The sequence below is a fragment of the Eptatretus burgeri genome, chromosome 17 (assembly GCF_056783735.1).
Source record: "Eptatretus burgeri isolate ZD-2024b chromosome 17, Ebu_testis_v1, whole genome shotgun sequence".
NCBI lineage: Eukaryota > Metazoa > Chordata > Myxini > Myxiniformes > Myxinidae > Eptatretus > Eptatretus burgeri.
Window position 1 is genome coordinate 47,941,322 of NC_140977.1, and position 21,334 is coordinate 47,962,655.

At 41.7% G+C, this 21,334-nt stretch overlaps 2 protein-coding genes across 6 annotated transcripts in view; both read left to right on the forward strand.

Moving 5' to 3' along the window:
- The window catches only part of LOC147010015 (uncharacterized), a 30,186-nt gene extending 22,463 nt beyond the window's left edge, over positions 1 to 7,723 (forward strand). Inside the window, exon 4 of one of the 2 annotated variants that reach the window (XM_085861029.1) lies at positions 3,426 to 3,736. In XM_085861029.1, coding sequence (XP_085717155.1) covers positions 3,426 to 3,481 — 56 coding nt within the window. In that variant the 3' untranslated portion in view covers positions 3,482 to 3,736. Of the gene's footprint in view, positions 1 to 3,425; positions 3,737 to 3,761 lie in introns of those variants that run through there. The other variant, XM_085861028.1, reaches the window with a different exon arrangement.
- Positions 7,724 to 13,842: 6,119 nt separating this feature from the next.
- Positions 13,843 to 21,334, forward strand: part of LOC147010016 (uncharacterized) — a 49,021-nt gene continuing 41,529 nt past the window's right edge. For 2 of the 4 annotated variants that reach the window (XM_085861033.1, XM_085861034.1), the window contains exons 1-3: positions 13,850 to 14,372; positions 15,736 to 15,792; positions 21,154 to 21,261. In XM_085861033.1, the coding sequence (XP_085717159.1) occupies positions 14,210 to 14,372; positions 15,736 to 15,792; positions 21,154 to 21,261 (328 nt within the window). In that variant the 5' untranslated portion in view covers positions 13,850 to 14,209. Of the gene's footprint in view, positions 14,373 to 15,735; positions 15,793 to 21,153; positions 21,262 to 21,334 lie in introns of those variants that run through there. The other 2 variants (XM_085861036.1, XM_085861035.1) reach the window with 2 other exon arrangements.

Sequence of the window (21,334 nt, forward strand, 5' to 3'; positions counted from 1 at the left end):
TCGGCGATACGCTGCCGCACGCTATGCATACGTTGGACTATCGTTGGGCATACGTTGTGAACGCCGACAACACGCTAAACATTCGTTGGTATACGTTATCTATAAGTTATCGAAACGTTCTGTGTACGTTACTAATACGTGATCCCTACGTCCAACTCGTTATGAATACGCCCAAAACTGAAAAAAACATCAATAGTTCAGCCTACGCCAGCGTTTTACATACATTTTGATACGTTGCCATACGCTGGCTAAAACGTCAAGGTGTGACAGGGCCCTTAAGCAGGGGATACCTGTATAGCACGATGTTTCAAAATGTTGTGGACAGATTATGACAAAACTTCCTGGAGGAGTTGGGTAGGTGACAAGAACAAGCCGATTAGATTTTGGTTAACATCCAGATGCAGAACTAGATTTTAGAATTTTTAAAGTGAGTCTTCACCATTGAGAGATAGGGCCAAAATGATACACAGTATAGCATGATATCTCAAAAAATTGTTGACCGATTTGGATGAAACCTGGTGGACATGTTGGGTGTATGATAAGGACAAATTGATTACATTTTGGTGAAGATCCAGATTGTAATTCGACCTATCAGTGGGTTACAAAATGTAAATTGTTCAGCCTGGTGCAGGTATGTGCTCTATCAAGTGCCATTCTTGTAATTATTATTAATGTTAATATTGTTTGAGTCAGTTTCTGAGCCAGCCTTCTTGCTTTGTTCTCTCCAGAGTTCTCTTAGTTCTCTTTGTTCTCTTCGACCAGAGGCAGGAAATTTTCCACCATCCAAGGTCGTAACCGTTTGCTCACGTTTAAATGTGGAGCCACCTGATTACTACTTTCGGTTAAGACTCAGCTATGGGAGTGGCTGAAGGAGACAGGACTTTATATGTTACAAAGGAGGTACGAGGAGATATGATAGAGATGTTTAAGATAATGAAGGGTTTCGACAAAAAAGGCAGAATGATTATTCAGCAGAGTAGACAGTGATAGGACCAGGGGTCATGGCCTGAGAGTAAAGAAGGGGAGAGTTAAGACGGTAGGTAATAAGCCACGCATTTTTATGACTTTCGGAGTTCCAAGCACATAATTAGCATATGAACTCCCTTATTCTTTTATCATATCCTACCCATTATAATTTTATTGGAAAGCAATTAAGCAAATTAATTGTTCAGCATTATTAACTCACCTGGATTTTAGCCAGGCGAGCTTATGCGATCGAGCAGTGTCCGTAGGTGAGTTAGTTAGTGAGTGAGTCAGTCAGTGAGTCCGTTAGCACTTCAGTCATTATCACTTGAACCAAACACACGATTTTGATGAAACTTGGCCACAATCTTTATATCTGGTGCCTAACGAATGTTTATTGACCGCATCAACATCTACGCTCATTAAGGGGGTCTACGGGGTTTGTTTGTTTTTTATTTCCCCCCAAAATAGGTATTTGCGCTTCTCAAAAACTACACACACAATTTTGATGAAACTTGACCACAGCCTTCATCAACAGTGATGTACCAAAGTTTATCGACTACATCAAAATCTGCACTCATTGAGGTGGTCTATGGGGGGTTTTTGAATCCTAAAATAGGTATTTGCTCTCTTCTCCAAAAGTACACACACAATTTTGATGAAACTTGACCACAACCTTCATCACCCATCATGTACCAAAGATTATTTATGGCATAAAAAAAATTCAGGGTCTAAGGGTGTCTGTTGGGGGTTTGAAGGACTGTTGCTCCTAAACCAGGTGAGTTTCAGGACAGGTGGTCCTATTTTATTTTTACTAAAGATATTGTTATTACTTCCACCACCGAAGGTGGATGTAGGTTATGTTTTCACTAGATATGCTAGATATCCCTTATTGTCGGGTTTTCCGTCTGTCTGTCTGTGTGTGTGTGTGTGAGTGTGAGTGTGAGTGTGAGTGTGTGTGTGTGTGTGTGTGTGTGTGTGTGTGTGTGTGTGTGTGTGTGTGTGTGTGTCTGTCTGCAACGCGAGGCTCCACAGCACAAACCAGCAAACCGATTTCAATGAAACTTGACCAACATGTGCCATATGAACTGGGAGTGTGCGCGTTTGAGTTTCGTTGCTAAGCAATCACCCGTTGCTATGCAGCGACCGAAAAACCGCGTAGAGTATTTTCAATACTTGTCCTACAGTTTTGAATGTGGGGAAACGAGACTTCGGAATTAAACACTTCGAGATATTTAGAAAATTTTACTCGAGCCGATTGTTGATTTATGTTTTATTTTTCAAATGGTAGTCCTTCAAAAATAGGGTGTCTATTTACCGTCATTTTTTATGAGGAGTGCCAGTTGGCAAAATACGCAATAGGAAAAATCTTGCCAGGCAGAGGAACAATTGTGTGTGAACCAATACGTCTTGGCAATGAATCTTCGTCGGTGGATCAGTCAGAATGAAAAGCATCGTATCCAGCGCTTCGATCCTAGGGGATCCCTCGTCACCTACCGGCTTGTCTGTTTGTTTGTTTATCAATCGCCTACAGGTCACAATTTGAAACCGATTGCCATGAAACTTCACCAACATTGTAGAGTTCGTCATAAGCAAGAATGCTATTGTTTTGACGTCAATCCAATTGACATCAAAAGGTCAACATGGGCCAAAGGTCAACAAACTTGTGAGATTTCTAAAATCCTCAATTTTCATCCGATTGACATGAAATTTGATGAAGAGTTGAATATTTGGTCATTGAATTAAACTACATATTATTTTTGAGGTCAACGTAAACCAAAAGGTCAACATAAGCCCAAAGTCAACAACTTAGATGAGATTTCTAAAATTCTCAATTTTTATCCCATTAACTTGAAATTTGAATAGGATTTGCATCTAAGGTTACTGAATTCAACCACCAATTATTTTTGAGGTCAAATTTGTTTTATGGATTTTGCAAGTATCGTGCTATGCATGATATCTTGTTTGTTTGTTTAGTTGTCTGTGACCAGGATATCTCAAAAAATTGTGGACAGATTCAGACAAAATTTAGTTGAGAGCTTAGGTATGTCACACTGACAAAATGATTCGATTTTTGGGAAGATCCAGATCCGGACCTGTTGCTGTTGGGCACAATCCTGGGCGGGTCACCACTCCGACACAGTATACCAGCATGCTGGCCACAGTATACTCATTTTGATGACCTCGGAAGGATGACAGGCTGAGTTAACCCCACCTGGTATTAATTCAACAGCTGAGCAGGATTTGAATCATTCGGTTCAGGTCCGAATCCAGATCCGGCCAATCAGTGGGATCCAAAACGTAAACTAATCAGTGTGGCGGAGGTATGCGCTCTACCAAGTGCCCTTATACGTAAAAATTTTATGATCATCTTCCAGAAAAGGTTTAAAAGTATATTTTTCGTATTTCTTGTAATTGTGCGGCACACTGAAGGAAATCTGTTTCTTTTTTTTTTTGCTCAGCAATGGAAAGTCTTCGAAATTTTACACCGATCTTCATATTTGCTTGGCTTGGTTGAACCGTCCCATTAGTTATTGTGAGGGTCCCAGGTTGTTGTGTAATGGAAATTTCTCACTTGTTCATGTTTGTTTAAAGTTTTCATAAATTCTTTGCTTTTCTACCTCTTTCCCCACTGGTACACATTCATGTAATTGTGTCATTAAAAATGTAAATTGATTTCCAAGAGAAGTTTGTAATTTCATAATTCCTTTCTTTTTGAAATCCATGCCTTTGTGTTGATGCTGTTTTTATATCCCTCTGATACACCGACTGACTTTCTTTCTGTGAATGATCTTCAGAGAAATCAACAACGATCGTCAGTACGTTTTCCTGTACGAAGAATGTTCATACTTCCAACGAAGGATCTTCGCAGCACCACCAGGAGAGTTACTGCGCAAAGTCCAAGGATTGCGAACAGAGTTCTAGTTGTGACCACGTAAACATGAATATTGACACCTGTAAAAACACATACAAGGGCAATGAATGCATGACATCATTCAGTTGCTCTTCCCCGACATTTTCTCAGAATGATTCCAACAACCTGAATCAGAGGAGGACTCATACTGGTGAGAAGTGTCACAAGTGCACGATGTGCAAAAAATTGTTTACATTTAGGTCGTCCCTCATGAATCACCTTCAGAGACACACTGGGGAGAAGTCGTACAAGTGCACTTTCTGCTGTAAATCATTTGTACAGAATTCAAACTGGTATACACACGCACTGACACACACTGGGGAGAAGCCTTACAAGTGCACCGCTTGTAGCAAATCATTTTTACACCCTTCCAACTGGAATGTACACATGAGGGTTCATACGGGAGAAAGGCCGTTTGAGTGCAGTGTGTGCCATAAGTCGTTTACATCGAACCAGAACTGCCAGAAACACATGAGGATACACACAGGAGAAAAGCCGTACACGTGCTCAATTTGCAGAAAATCGTTCACTCAGATGTCAGCTTACCAGACACACGGAAGGACTCATACTGGGGAGAAACCATTTCCTTGCAGTTTCTGCAGTAAATCATTCAGTCAGTACTCAAGTCGCAAATTACACCTGCGGACACATACCGCTGGGAAGCCATTCAAGTGCACTGTGTGCGATAGAGGATTCCAAACGATCTCAAACTGCCAGCTACACATGGGGGTCCACAGTGGTGGGAAGCCATACAGGTGTAACGTGTGCAAAATAACACTCAGTGACATCTCACACGGTCAGGTACACATGAGGACGCACCTTGGAGAGAAGTCATTTAATTGTACTATGTGCCATAAAACATTCAGTGACCTCTCAAGCCACCACGAACACCTGAACACCCACACTTTTGAGGCAAAGCCATACAAGTGCAGTCTGTGCGATAAATCATTCTGTCACAACAGAACCCGCCAGGTACATATGAAGAGCCACAATGGGGGGAATACGCACAAGAGAATGCATACTGAAGAGAATCGTCACAAATGCACTGTGTGTAATCGGAAGTTTTCTCAGATATTACATTTGAAATGTCATGAACTAATACACACAGTAGATAAGTCCTTCACCTGTTTTGTGTGTCACAAGACATTCATGAATGTAACAGCATTGATAAAGCATCAGATAATACATTCTGGAGAGAAGCACCACACCTGTTCTGTATGTCAAAAGGCATTCATCACGAGAGCGACTTTAACAAGGCATCAACTCGTACACACAGGAGAAAAGCCCTACAAGTGCACCGTGTGTTTTAAGTCCTATAGTCGATTTTCTTATTTAAAAAATCATCGAATAGTACATACAGGAGAGCAGCCGTACAAGTGTTCTGTGTGTGCTAAGTTATTTACTCAATTGGCATATTTGAAAAAACATCAAAAAATACATTTACGCGAGAAGCCATACAAATGTTCTATTTGCAACAAGGGCTTTTCTCGTTCAGAACATATGTCTCGACATGAAAAAATACACACCGCTTGTTGATCGAGGTTTCAGTTCCCAATGACTTTGGATGAAATGCTGCAGAAATCAGGAAAATGACAAAATACCAGGATTAGATGTGAAAAATGAGGTCAAGAGGACTTGGAAAGTGAAGAAAGCTGAAATTGTACCAGGGATAGTCGGAGCTACAGGAATGATGAAGAAAACCCTGACTGAGTCCTTAAAATCATTCCGAGGAATATCACTACAAATGAGCTGCAAGTGGAGGCTGTCAGAGGTTCATTGAAGATTTTTGAAAAGAGCCCTTGGAACAAAGCTATGAGAATGAGGTTTCACAGTTTGATTCATGAATAATGATCATTTACCGAAAAAGGAGGTGGAGATTTTGAGTTCTGGGGGGAGTCCTACCTCCTGAAACCTGCAAATGGAGACAACAGCCTACGGGAGAAACTGCAATAAATCGTTTGGTTAATAATTCATCCCACTGGACACACATGAAGACTCGTACTGGATAAAGGTGCATGAGAAAAGTCAGTTCAGAAATGTTGGAGAATTATCCGAACACCTGTACACACAAAGGGACAACAATGTATGCAGAGCATTGCACCGGCACAACGGAAAAATAATGGAAGCGTAAACCAAAATGGATCATTTGAAATGAGGATGTAGAGCTTACTTATGACCTCACCATCCCATCAAGCATGACCATAGAAAACAAAGCATTGTGACCAGACACTATCCTCAGATTTAAAAAAAAGGGAATCGATTTTGGTCTAAATAATGTGGAAATTAGGAAAATGTCCACATACCAGGATCTGAAAAATGAAGTCAAGAGCACCGACATTGTGACAGTGATAGTTGAGGCAATGGGACTGAGAAAGAAGAACCTCAGTGATGCCTTACAAACTACACTGAGGAAAGTTACTACAAACAAATTCTGGTACAATTGAAGGCTATCTTGAGTTCAGCGATGATCCTGATTGGAATCCTCAGAACAAAATTATGACAACATCAAACCTTCACAAGGTGGTCTTTGAAATGTGATCCTTTGAGGAAAATGGAGGTGAATACTTCAAGTCCTGGGAGGACTCCGTTCCACCTTTTGAAACCTGCACATGCAGATTATATCCAAAGGGAAAGATAGTCTCTTCCAGGGAGATGGTCTTTCTCTTGCTCTACCCGTGCCCCACCTCCCTCCCCACGGCCGATTTCTGTTCTACTGAGCTCAAACTCCCAAAACATTATGATGAATAGCCAAGTCGATGGGCACAGTGTCAACCTCCATCAGGTCAACCACCTCCTGTACACGGACAACCTAAAAGGTTTTTCATCAAACGATGAATAACTAACAGAACGGCTAAAAGTGTTAAAATGGGACTCGGAAGACATAGAAATGCAATTCATACGAGGTAATTGTTGGTAAATTCACATTCAGAGAAATAATAACGAACAACACAAAATTAAACTCGAGAACAACGATGCAAGAGCGAAGGCATGAAACGTCGTACAAACACTTCAGGGTAGAGGATGATCACCAAATGTACCATGCAAGACAAGAGTAGAACAATATCTGTGCAGAATAACGAATGATGAACACACATCTCTACCCAAGAAACAAAATCAAAGCTGTAAACCAGCTCGATCGCAGGTCAGTGTTGCAATACGGCTGCGGTACAGTACATCGTGCTGCAAGAGTCGATGGATCATCCAGATGTAAAAGGAATTTCTGATTATCCACGAACTGTTCGATAAAATCAGTTTGCCCCAAGATTAGAGTTGGGGAGACGTGAAGGAGGCAGAGGCCTGTTGGAGTTGAATCGAGTTAACTGAACGACTGTGGGAGTGGCTGTTAATGTAAAATACTCAACAGATATTTGAATCCCATTTTACATGAGCACCAAGAAGGCAAGGCTGGGAAGCTTTGGGAAACCTTTTCCAACAAGAAGCACGATGACAAAAGCTAAGAAGTGAAAACGAAAAAGAAGGGAACACAATAGTCACAATTTCAAGGAAGGCAAAGGAATTTCACAAAACGAACCATTCAACTCGGACATTTTTATGTGTTGATATTTAGGAGAGATCAGCTCGATTGGAAATGTCCTCTTCTTGATATTTAACGGACTGAAAAAGCTCCTTTACGAGCCTTAAAGAATTGTTCTTGAAATATAAACAACAGTTTAGTGCATTGCTTGAACTGACTGTTTAAATGAGTTTTCATTTCAACAAATCTATACAATGCTTATCTTGCTGTTATCCTGATTGTTTACAATTCATGTTTTTCATAATGTTTTGATTATATGACGAATAATATGCTGTGAATTTTTCCATTGCAAACAAATTAAAATCATCTTATTCAAAATTTATTTTCTTTTATCACCTCCACCATCGATGGTGAAGGAGGTGATGTTTTCACTCCTTTCTCTGTCTGTTTGTTACTTGCAAAATCGAAGATTTTTCAAGTATATTGGTCACAGTCGATTTTGTTATTCTGTTTGTTTGTCTGTCTGTCTGTCTGTTTATCACCTACAGATCACAATTTTAAACCGATCTTCAAGAAACTTCACCACATGGTAGAGTTTGTCAGAAGGAAGAAGCCTATTGTTTTTGATGTCAAAAGGTCAACATCGGCGAAAGGTCGTATTTCTAAAATCCTCAATTTTCATCCGATTGACTTGAATGCTGAAGAGGATTTATATTTCAGGTCACTGAATTCAACTAGCGAATTATTTTTGAGGTGAACATGGATCAAAAGGTCAACATAAGCCCAAGCTTAACTTGGGTGGTATTTCTAAAATCCTCAATTTCCATCCGATTGATGAGAAATGTGAAGAGGATTATAGTTCCGGTCACGGAATTAAACTCGCCAATTATGTTTTAAGATCAACAAAGACCAAAAGGTCAACATAGGCCCAAGGTCAACAACCAAGGTGGTATTTCTAAAATTCTCAATTTTCATCCCATTGACTTGAAATTTGAAGAAGGTTTGCATATCAGATCACTGAATTCAACCACCAATTATTTTTGAGGTCAACTTCAGCTAAAAGGTCAACGTAGGCCGAATTTCTAAAATTGTCAATTTTCATCCGATTCACTTGGTTTTGAAGAGGAGTGGCATATTTGGTCATTGAATTCAACCACCAATTATTTTTGAGGAAAAATTTGTTTTATGGATTTTGCAAGTATCGTGCTATACATGACGTCGTCTTCTTGTTTGTTTGTCTGTTTGTTTGTGTGCAGGATATCTTTAAAAAGTTGTGGACGGATTCTGATGAAATTTGATGGACAGGTTTTGTGTATGACAAGGACGAACTGATTTAGATTTTGGTGAAGATCCGGTTCCGGATTCGGATCCGACTGCTAGAATTTTTAAAGTGATTCTTCACCATTGAGAGATCGGCCTAAAAATGATATATAGCACGATATCTCAAATAGTTGTGGACAAATTTATATGAAACTTGGTGGACAGGTTCGGTGTGTGACCATGACAAATTGATTCGATTTTGCTGAAGATCTGGACCTGTATACGAGAATTATTTAATTTTTAAGTGATTTTTCACCATTGAGAGATGGGCCCCCAAAAACGATATATAGCATGATATTGCAAAAATGTATTGGGCCTGAAATGTTCTCGTAGATGAGGCATTATGTGGTGGAGGTATGCGCTCTCCCTGGTGCCCTTCTAGTTTTTACTGTGTTTATAATGTCATTCAGCTTGGTGGTGGCTCAACGGTCTGTTTTTTGGGGGGGTTTTTTGTATACCTTGGCGAGGCTCATATGAGAGCTAACACACAATGCACAGCAAGGGGGGCATGAGACAATAGAGGCAGGAGTGGGAAGGACAAAACAGCGGGGAACAGAGACATAAGATCTGTGGAAGGGAGAGGGGTCGGGTGGGGAACACGGGGTATACAAGATGGACACCACAGGGACTTTCAGGAAGGTGGTGAAGGTGGGTGGCTGCTGTAAAGTCTTAAACGTCCTGAGTTCAAGCTTTTGTCATGCCTAAAATAACACCAGGTGAGTTGACTCAGCTTGTCTTTCTTTCGAGGTTGGCAAAACGAGTACAAGCTCTGTTGAAAAATGAGCCATTGGAGTTGCGACCCATCCAAGATTGTGTCGCCTCACCAATGAGACTGCCTCGGCTATTAAATATATCTGTTAACATCTCACTTTGTTCTTTGTTTCTTTCACATGTCTTTCTAATTTTTATAATTCTCTTTATTCATTCTAATTCTTGCTTTTTCTTCTCTTTCATCTCTCTATTCCTCTCTTTCATTATCTATATCTCCAAGGAGAAGTGAATTCTTGCAGACATTTTTCTGTAAGGCTCACTTTGCTGCGCCTGGATGGGTTTGAGGGTTGTGGAGTAGCGGCTGAAACCCGAATCCTATTCAGGTTCCTCCTGATGACTCCATTTTGCTCTTCACTTCTTTGGGTTCCTTCTTGGTCTTCCATTTCATTATCTGCTCTGCCACCTCCATCAAAACTCTAGGGTGCATATTATATGGGCCTGGAGCATTATGGATTCTTAGCTTTCCGAGCTGTTCCTTTACTTCCTCCACTGAGTGCCCTTCTAGTTTGATATTTATCTTGCCAAAACGAAGTTTTTGAAAGATATGTTAGTCAGCTTGTTTTTTTTTTTTTTTTTTTTTTTTTTTTTGTTTGTTTGTCTGTCTGTAATCACGTATAAAAAAACTCTGCAGAGCACAGTTATCATCGGAAATTTTTGTAACTTCGCATATCAGAGGCCTATAGAGGTCCCTTTCAGTGTACAAAATTTTGAAGGTCAAGGTCAAAGGTCAAGGTCACTTTGGCGCAAATCAGGGGAGTTGACGAGACCCTTATTTTTTGAGTAATTTTGATCGGATCGTCTTCAAACTTCATGGGAATATAGTTCATGGTCTGGCACTCAGCTGATTAATTTTTGGTGGCGATTGGCCTTGACCTTCATATGTTTTTTTTTTTTTTTTTTTTTTTTTTTTTGGTCTGTAATCACGTATAAATCACTCTGCAGAGCACAGTTGTCATTGGAAATTTTTGTAACTTCGCATATCAGAGGCATATAGAGGTCCCTTTCAGTGCATAAAAATTTGAAGGTCAAGGTCAAAGGTCAAAGGTCAAGGTCACTTTGTCGCAAATCAGGGGAGTCGACAAAACCCTTATTTTTTGAGTAATTTTGATCGGATCGTCTTCAAACTTCAGGGGAATATCGTTCATGGTCTGGCGCTCAGCTGATTAATTTTTGGTGGCGATTGGCCTTGACCTTCATGGTTAGCGCCTCAGGTCAAACATATTTGACCCCAAGGTCAAATTTTCAAGTTTTACGAACCATATCGTGTAGTACCTCAAATTGAACACCTCGATGAGTGCTTTCTAGATATGTCAAGCTTGAGACATTCTGACGTCATTTGGTGATGTTATGAGGCAAACGCATATTTTTCATGGTTACTCTGTAGAACGATTCTCATCGGAATCTCTCGTAGGCAGATATTCCTCAAGGAGTCGCTTCTGGTGGATGGCAGCTCTGTTCACCTCAGTGTGACCTTAAATAAGTCACATGTGGTCACCTTTTGGCAAGATACGGGTCACCCTGCGGGTCACATTGGTTTATTTATATGTTTGTTTTCAGGCATGGCATCAACCATGCTGTCACAGATTAAGGGGGCATTCAAGGCATTGATGATTGTCATCAGGAGGATCGAAAAGATCACGGATCAGGAATGGAGCCTGTTCCTTCGACGTGTAACCAGTCATGCGTCTGCATCATACATGTGGGGAGTAAATCTACTGGACCATTGTTACCAATGAATGATCGTCTATGGGTGGTAATTCAGAAAGTTCCATCATTTAGACAATCCAAAAATCACTTTGAGAATTTGAAATGCTGTACTATGAAATCGTAAGGTCACTTCTAGTTGATGCATCTGACGGGTTTGGATATTATGTGCTTTGCTACAAAAACTTCACGGCAGTCTCTCGGGAACTCAAATTAAGCGTAACGACTGAAAAATCAGTCCAAAAAAAAGATCAGACGAAGATGCTAAGATCCTCCGGCAGTTCAGGTGCACAGAAGGGTGTCTATTTTTTCCTCAAGAATGTCTCTTATGTGGGAAGAATAAACTTCAAAAGCAAAGTCGAAACATTTGGTTTGTGTGAAACTCTTGAAGCCGGGGACACCATTGGAAATGCCGCTATGTGTCTTCAGGATGACATTATGTTAGAAAAGACATCAAGCATGGATTTTATAGCAAAGGAGTTGAAATATCGCCATTTATGTAAGAGCAAATATTTGAGAAGCTGAGAGGTTCACCTGGAGCATACCAGAATATGCAAAGGCTCCATTGGTGGAAACCCTTAATTATGTACAAGAGTCAGTTATTCAGGAGAATCGCTCAGAGCTGGTAATATCGATCCATTCTAGATATACTGACTTGTGGGTAGAGTCAAATTTAACGTCTGTCTCAACATGCCAGTATCTTGGCCACCTTTTGCAGACCCACTTTGTTGAGGAACTCTAAATGCGCTCGACAAATGCTGAAAAGACAGAAGTAATCCTGTGCAATGCAGGACTAAAGAATGAGGCTGTTCAAGTGGCGGTTTGATTTCAGGTCCTCAGCAGGAGTCATGTCACAGGCAGCTCTACCCATGAGAAAATTTCTGAAGAAAGTAAATTCAAAGTATCTGTCAACCAATCTGACAACACCGTCGAGGCTCGGAAAGGGTGAACCATCTCCACCAGACATTGTGAAAACCTTATTCAGGATCCTCTTTGGTGGACCTTGCTCATCCAAGCACAGTGATGAGATTCACCATCGAGTGGACCCCGCTAGTCAGGAAGCTCTCTTCATTGTGTCCAAAGGTATAATTCGACCTCAAAAGTACATCGCCCTCAGGGTGGGAGTCAAGTCAATGACAGGAAGTCGAAAGCTGGCAACAATTTTGAAGAGGCTTGGGCATAGTTTAAACTAATGTACCACTGCGCAGAGGAATTTGAAACTGAGGCCCTATCAAGCAACCGTCATGAAGCAGACCCATGCTTGTGTCTCCCCATCAAGGAAATGACGACAGCTCCGGAATTCTGTGGCAACATTGTTGTGTGGACTTCAGATACCGAGTTTGATTCAATTTTGGTGAAGATCCAGATCTGGATCTGATATTTTTTTCAGTGATTCTTCACCATTGAGAGATCGGGCTAACACTGATACGTAGCCTGATATTTCAAAAATGCATTGATTGGGCCCGATATGTTCTCGTGGATCAGGCATTACGTGGCGGAGGTATGTGCTCGACCAACTACCCTTCTAGTTAAATCATGTTTCCATTCCTAGTAGGGTGGGAGAAATCTGAAAATACAAATTTGGTGCCTGGACTTGAGAATCTAAATGAATGTGTAATGTGGTGCCACTTCAATTCAGTGCGAAGGGCAGCAGTCTGTCTCGAGAAATTAAAGTGGAACCACATCATTGAGAACTTTGTTCCCGATTGTCCGATTAAACCGGGCCTCGTTCCCTATCGAGAGCGTCCCCTCCCGTGAAACAGATAAGGCACTAATTACTCATACATGGGGAGTCAGAATGAGGAGCCTGCACTACCAAGCTTATCTATGAACCCCACCATTGTGCATTTTGGGCGAGGAGGCTTTTGCAAGTTTGTGGATCTTGAAGATTTAGGATGAAAATTAAGTATTAAGTGCACGTTTCCATGATGTATTGACTATATGTCACAGGGCCCAGGCAGTGCTGGATTAACCATTAGGCAGACAAGGCATGTGCCTTCGGGCCAGCCAAAAATTATTTTCACATTAAATATTTGTCTGTTTTTGTATTAAATATTTTGTTCTTGAATCAGTTCATCTTTTGTCTGGGGTCCATTTCCATGAGCCCGAGATGTAATTTAAAATTTTCAGGCCATTCTCTAAAATTTCAAAATGTGCCTTAGGGCCAGCCGAGGCTTAATCCGGCACTGGGCAGCCCAGGGGTATGCCTTTGGACATTGCATCGGTTGTGGTGCCGTTTTGAATCCCACTCCTGTGGCCATTTTTGCGAACAGAACGAACGAAAGACCTCTCATCGCTTGCTCCACTTGCTGAGCGGTTTGCAAAGAAGTTGATACGGAACGACCGGCTTGGTAAGTGATGGCAAGCTGCTTGCAAAGACAATGCACCTTCGGTCATCCTAAGAGGAACCGACTCACTGAAAACGCATGCGCAAAATCCCTCGTTCGCATCCGTATGAGATTTTGAAAGACATGCGTTCATACGAGACTGTTGTCTAAAAATCTGTATTTTTGTTATAATATCGCTCCCTAGACAAAGTTTCTAAACGTATCGACATACCCAAGCTTCGGAAGAAGCTTTAACCGCGATTGTTTGGCCGTGAAAGAACACGAATAAGAACCCTGCCGATCGTTAATGGACGTTCCTTTTTTATTTTTATTTTTGGTCCTCCAATATGGCGGCGGTTCGCAAATTGATGACGTCACGAAGCAACCTCCGGTGGACTTGTGTGCGGAGAATCTTGTAATCCGTGCCCGTCTCTGTGTGTACCGCGTGAGCTGAAGTTGTGTATTCTGCCTTTTAACCTTCTCCGTGTCAGACGATTTTGTTGCTGAAGTTAAAGTGGGAAATCTGAAATAAGAATCCTGGGTTTGATCTCAATCCGAGCGATTGCAGACAATCACAGGAACGTTAAACCTCTTCAGTACTTCCGGTGAATCGAACCACGTGGTCCGGAGACCAAAGAGGCAGATCGAGATCAAGCTCATGCGCGAGAGCTTGCGGTTGAGATTGGGACTTTGGGAGGTGGAACCAAACGTGGTGTTCTCTTGAACTGAGGAGTCATGGTGGACCGAGAAGCGACAAGCCGTGCCCACGACCCGATCTCGTCGGTTTCTGATGGAGGGTACAGAGGGGGTCCAGGAGGGGCTGATGGGATCTGCGGGTTCAGGATCCTGGACGTTCAGAACCTTCGTGATGGAAGGGACGGGCCCGACCTGGGAGCAGGTAATAATTTTATGAGTGCACATCTATTTATGACGTACGCACGGAGGTTGATACATTTAAAATGACCACCCACGTGGGCGGGAGGACGATCACCTCCGAGGAAGTTCAACACAGAAGCTGCGGGTCGTAAATTTCATTGTGAATTGCAATATTGGCTTGTGTGCATGGTAGGTAGTGCTTTGGTAGCTGTTAAGGCTAAAAGGTAGGTAGCTCGAGCCTTTCAAAAAAAAAAAAAATCCAATTTCAAATCGAAGCTCATAGACAGTGAGTTGGCAAAGGGGGGGAGAAAGCCAAGGGTATGGAGTGACAACTTCACACCAAGGGACTGCAGTTGGTAACAAGGAAGGGAATAACTTAACAAGAAAAGAGGGAGAGGAGGAAATGCAGTAACCTGCAAGTAAGAGTGATGAGTGAGGTGTTGTTGAAATAAAAATGAATGGGAGGGATGACATGACACGGGGTGATGTCCTGCTTGTTTTACAGGCCAAGAAGGAAGAGTGCAATTAAACGGTCTGAATGGGAGGAACAAAAAAGGGAATGTGTGTGGAAAGCCCAGATTTTGATGGTTGGTTGAACGTGTAGAGTGTTGAGGGTGAATGGAAAAACACAAGCATCCTGGAAGAGCTGCTGGTGATGGTCAGAGGGACGAGAGAACGAAGTTAGCGAGACTGGAGGAGAGGTCACCGACTTGCCCATGATATGTGAGAGCAACAAGCCTCGTGCTTTGGCTTTCATTGCGGGAGTTTCCAATAATGTTGAGATGACAACAGAGTTGCTGATGCTTTGGAGCTTCATCTTCCATCAGCTTCATCCCCTTGAAATTCCCACTTTTGATAACATGACCCCCTTTTAATCCTTCAGTGTCCAGTTCTTCTTCCAGATCTTAATACATCCCTTTATGGTGAAACATTGCCCGACGATGTGCATTTTCTGCTGTTCAATTGGAATTTGTCATTGGCTTTTCGAATGGGAAACATGGTTTTCTTTCTGGTTCCAAAGGGTGAGACGTGTGGTTACTTGAAGCCAGCAACCTTGCGCGATTGTGGAAAATAGATGTATTTTATGGAATTCGTGACTTGAAACGGAAAACTGAATTTGAATTTGACAGAGGAACCCCCCCCCCCCCACCCCACCCGAAATCGTCCTGATTACATTGAAATGCAAATACAATATTCACCAAGTCTGATTTTGTGTGTGCAATTCTCTTCAGACGTAACTAATTCCCACAGTGTCATAACGAAGAGTAGTTAAAAAATTTTTAAAAATCCACTTCACAATTCCATGCACAGGTGATACTGCTTACCTCGTTGATAGTGATGATATTTTGTGCTTTGTTTAAAGCAGGTTTTGTTTTTTTTTACAGATTCTATTGTGGTGGTTAAGGTGGAACCTGAAACGACAGATGGTCCTCTCTCAAAAGGTAAAAATTCAAAATAATATTGAACAAGTTTAAGGAAACGATAATGGATGATGGTGATTGTTTGATGGGTAACGATAAAAGGTACGTTAATGAATGATGGTGAAGGTAACGATAAAGCCACCGAAGGTGGACAGAGGTTATGTTTTCACACCTGTCTGTTTGTCTGTGAGCAGGATATCTCAAAGAGTACTGGACGGATTGTGGCAAAACTTGGTGGATCGGTTGGGTGTGCGACAAGGACGAATCGTTTCTATTTTGTTGAAGATTTTGATCCGGATGCGAGAATTAAAAAAAAAATTCCAAAGTGTGATTCTTCACTATTGAGAGATGGGGCCAAAAACGATACATAGCATGATATTTCAAAAAGGTGTTGGTGTTATGACAAAACTTGGTGGATGAGTTGGGTAGGTGACGAGAACAAGCCGATTAGATTTGGGTTCAGATCCGGATGCAGATCCGGCCTATGAGTGGGAAACAAAACGTCAACTGTTCAGCCTGGCACTGGTATGCACTCTATCGAGTGCTGTTCTAGTTGTTCCTGAGTTTGCTTTCAGACTATTTTCCCCTTCAGAGCCAAAAGTGTCGGAACAGCACACGCTGACTTGAAAAGAACACTCCCAACCTCTGTGCAGGTTTTCCTCACGATATACGATATCATGTGGAAGGAAACACGTCCTATCATTCATTGACAAGCAGTCTAAAATCATTCACAGATATGGCCAGAAGAACGTTGATGTTGAAACACGAAAATGATACAATATTTTGCCTTTTTATGAAGTTGGTCCAAAGTTTGTGTAACAGGATCCAAACTGTCCTTGCATCCAAAAGTGACCAAAACCCTGTTTAAAATTGTATAAAGTACTTTGAATGAATACCCACAAACATCTCTTTCTTCCTGTCCCAATACTTTTCAAAAATAATGTATGTTGTTGCAGAGCTCGTGCCAGAATTAATTTTTTTTAATCTTCTTACTATAATTCACCGTCTGTCCATCTGTCTGTTCCCAGGTACTGCAAAAACGGCTGAACTGATCGCAACCATTTTTTGGGTGTGTAATCCTTGGACCCCTTGGAGTAAAATAGGCATAAATATAATAACATGACCCCCTTGATGGCTCCCGTAGGGAGCTGGTGCTTCGAGTAATAATAATTTAAGCCAAATTGGACACGTATCTGAAACTGCTGCTTTGGCTCTTTATTACCTTCGCATTCTGCGAAAGGTTATGTTTTGGTCGGCGTGTATTTATTTATTTATTTGTTTATTTATTTATTTGTCATCTTGTGATTCGTATAACTCAAAAAGTATCAAACTGAATTGCATGAAATTTGGTGGGATGATTGGTTATTAGCCAGGAAGCATTCAATTAGATTTTGGGATCGTTCGGGTCAAAGGTCAAGGTCAAAATCGTCTTTTTACGATAACACGGTCAATTTTTATTCAATCTGCATGCAACTAATGCCAAAATGTACAGAATTCAACGCCTCATCTTGTGATATGCAATATGACACAATGACGCCCATACTCTTGTTACCGGTTAGGGGTCAAAGGTCAGGGGGGTCACGACCTTGAAAAATATGCGGTTTTTGTCATAACGCGGTCAATTCTTGTCCGCTTTACATGAACCCAGCACCAAAATGTTCAGAATTTAATGCCCAATCTTGTGACACAATGACGTCATAACACATGTCACCGGTTGGGGTAAAATGTCGGGGGGGGTCACGCCCTTGAAAAATATGCGGTTTTCGGCATAACTCAGTCAATTCTTATTCGATTTGCATGAAACCAGCATCAAACGAGATTACCTTCTCTTGTTGAAACGTTGTATTCACCGAGCTTGCGAGTGAAGACTCGCCAAAACGACGTGAGTTGATTGTTGTTTAGTCCGTAGCCCCCGAAAGTCGGGGGGGTCATGACATTATAGATATGTGGTTTGTGTCATAAGACCATTCATATGAAACCAGTTCCCCACACTCATACCAAGAACAAAAAAAGTAGTGGCGGCGAAGGTATGCGCTCTATGAGTGCCCGTTCTAGTTACCCTGTGCATGCGAAGTGAAAAGTGTAGTTGAGCAATAGGTTCACTTCTGTCCCTCTGTTTGTCATTTATGATGGAGGAACAACTTATTTAAATTGAATGTTATATTTTGAACACTAATCGGAACATGAATTGGATGAGAGCAATTTCTTATTATTCTTTGAAGATAACATTGTTGTAAAATGTAAAAACTGCAATAATATGCATCATAGACTTAGCTCCATCTACAAGTTACAGAAGGACGTTCACCTTCATCATTGAAGGTTTCACAGTCAGGGCATTAACGGCCCAAGAACACGAATCGGAAAACCTTGATCGGCAACTTGATGAACAAATCCACCTCACGCTTTGCAATAACATCTGGACGAGTCATTCATTCAGAAAATTGTCAAATACATGCACGTGCCAAATTAAGGGGCCTTGTTGCTCATTAAGGAATGTACCATTTTCCTTTGTATCACTTATTTATATTTATATGTACAGGGGGTCCTCGACTTACGACGGAGTTCCGTTCCTACGACTCGTCGTAACGCGATTTTCTGTGTAAGTCGGAACACACAGTAACGTTTGTGATTTTGACTTTGTGACCATTTTGACATAGGAACACACAGTAACGGAACACTTTGTGAGCACACGGAACAGAAAGTCATAATCTAGGACATAAAAACACAATATTTCTATGACATATGAAAACATAACGCACTAAAAAACACATGGAGGATATAAATATAAAATAATGAAATGAAACAGCAACAAAAAAAAGAGAACCTTTACTCCTGTGGTTGGCTTGCACACTGGAAGGGGCGTTGCAAGGGAAGGAGAGACAGGCTTATTGGGAGGAGGAAGCTGGAGAGGCAGGAGAACCTGCAGAAGGTGCTGGAGATAGTGGGGCAGTTGAGTTGGAGAGGCAGCTGAGGTAGAGGGTATCGGATCTGTTGCAGGCCTCTACCTTCTTGAAGAAATGTTCCAGGCTAGTCTGGAAGGATGTCCTCTTCTTCTCCTCCCAAATCTCCCTGTAACACCGCAGGCAGTCCATGACCCCTCTGGCGACCTTAGTGTACCTGGCAATGTTGGGTTCCTCAGCATCAAACTTTGCCAACCCTTCCTCTATCAGGGCAAAACCTTCTGCCAAGCCCTTGCTTGCAAATCTCCTGGGCTCTGGGGTTGGTATCTCTTCCTCTTCAATCATCTGCGTCTCCAGTTGAATGAGGTCCTCAGCAGATAACTCCTCTCCATGAGATGCCAGCAGCTCTGTGACATCATCAGCCTCCACCTCCAAATTAAGCTGCTTACTCAGGGCAACAGCGTTCTTGGTGACAGCCTTAATTGTCTACTCAAAGCCATGAAAATCATTCACAACCTGGGGGCACAATTTTTTTCCATACACCATTCAAGTTCGTCTGCTTAACTTCATCCCAAGAATCAGCAATGTTCTTTACAGCATTAAGAATGTTGTAAGATTTCCAAAAGTCCTTGAGAGTCACGTTCTTGTCCTTCTCAGTTGCCCTGAAAGCCATAGCAATCGTCCTTTGGAGGTAGTAGGCCTTGAAAGAGATAATGACATCTTGGTCCATAGGCTGTAAAAGGGCAGTGGTAGTAGGTGGAAGATAAACTACCTTGACATTAGGATGAAAGTCATCCAAATGGGCAGGGTGACCAGGGGCATTGTCCAGCACTAGCAACACCTTAAAGGGCAGACCCTTGGAAGCACAGTACCGTTCCACTTCTGGCACAAAATGGTGGGTGAACCAGTCCTCGAATATCTGAAGTGTCACCCATGCCTTCTTGTTAGACTTCCAGATGACAGGTAGTTGACCCTTCCAAATGCCCTTGAGTGCCCTTGGATTCTCAGCCTGATACACCAGCAAGGGCTTCAGCTTGTAGTTGCCAGCAGCATTAGCCCCAAGAAGCAAAGTCAGTCTCTCCTTGCTGGCTTTATGGCCTGGTGCTGTCTTCTCCTCCTTGGCGATGTACGTACGACTAGGCATACGCTTTCAGAACAAGCCTGTCTCATCCACATTAAACACTTGTTCAGCACAGTAACCCCCTCCCTAATTATCGCAGCCAACGCACTAGGGAAAACACTTGCTGCTTTCTCATCACCACTAGCAGCTTCACCTTGCACCTTAAGGTTATGCAAATTAGCACGAGCCTAAAACTGCATAAAACAACCCCTACTGGCCACAAACTCTTCACTTTCACTCCCTTCCCCCTTTTTACTTTTCAACGTCTCAAACAATCTTTTAGCCTTCTCCTGAATCAACATAAGGCTCATTGGGATATGCTGTTGATGGTGGTCTTCCAGCCAAAACACATAACCTTTCCATGTCAATAATGAGACCACGACGCTGCTTAATAATTACAGTCGATTTCATAGGAGTGTATCCTTTCACATGATCAAGGATGCGATCTTTATCCTTGATAATCGTCGCAACAGTCAAATGGCTTAGGCGAAGCAACTGGCCAATGTTCGTCGGTGTTTCTCCCTTTTTTGAGCGTTTAACTATGTCAAATTTCACTTCCATGGTGATGGCTTTCCTTTTCTTCGAAGCACTGCCATCAGAAGAGTCTACCTTATGCTTGGGAGCCATAATGAAGGGCAAAAAGTTTCCAAAAAAGCAACACAAACGAAAGAGAGCAAATGAGCAACAATCCAAAATTGCGTACAACCGGGAAATGACCAACGCCATCCATTTTCCTCGGTCTCGCGCCGCGTGGCGACGTATTCTTCCACCACGCTCACCAACTGGTTCCCGTGCGAAGTTTGTATTTACGACGCAAACCGCATAAGTCGAAATAATTTATTTCTTAATTTCTTAATAATTTATGGGAGATGCGTCGTACGTCGAGATCGTCGTAACCTGAGTATTGCCTGTATATACATATATATTAAAAAAATTAAATTATTTATTTATTTATTTTACAAAATTGAGACTTGTGGAGAGCTACACAACGAAGGGAGGGAGGTCAATAGACTGACAGGCAAGGACTCTGCAGACATGCCATATGTTGTGTGTCATGGAAGAAACGGACGTGTTCAATATCGCTCCCAAATATTCATCAATGAAAGTGCTTGGAAAATCTTCATGTCATGTTATGCAAATTGTGTTGTAAAGAGTAAAAGTTGCACACAAACCCAAGAGATGTGCTCCATGTATTATCTCGGCCAGTGTATGAACACTTTAGTAATGTCCAATATCTTCACACAGCATTAAGGGTTAAATTTGACACCATTCCCACATAACTATAATTGGATTTAAATGCTGAACACCACCTGTATTAGATCATCAAGATCTTGCACTGAGCTATCATTTGATTTTGTGCAGGTGAAATGTATCCAGTAGAAGTTGCATGTGTCTCTGGTCATGCTCTTCAGACTTCAAATGGCATCCACATAAAAGAAGAGCTGAGTGAATATTCTCTTTCTGCAGAAGGTGAGTATGGTGAGACTTGTTTAAGTCCAGAACAGTTCTTTGTGATTCTTTCCTACACCTTATTCCATCATCA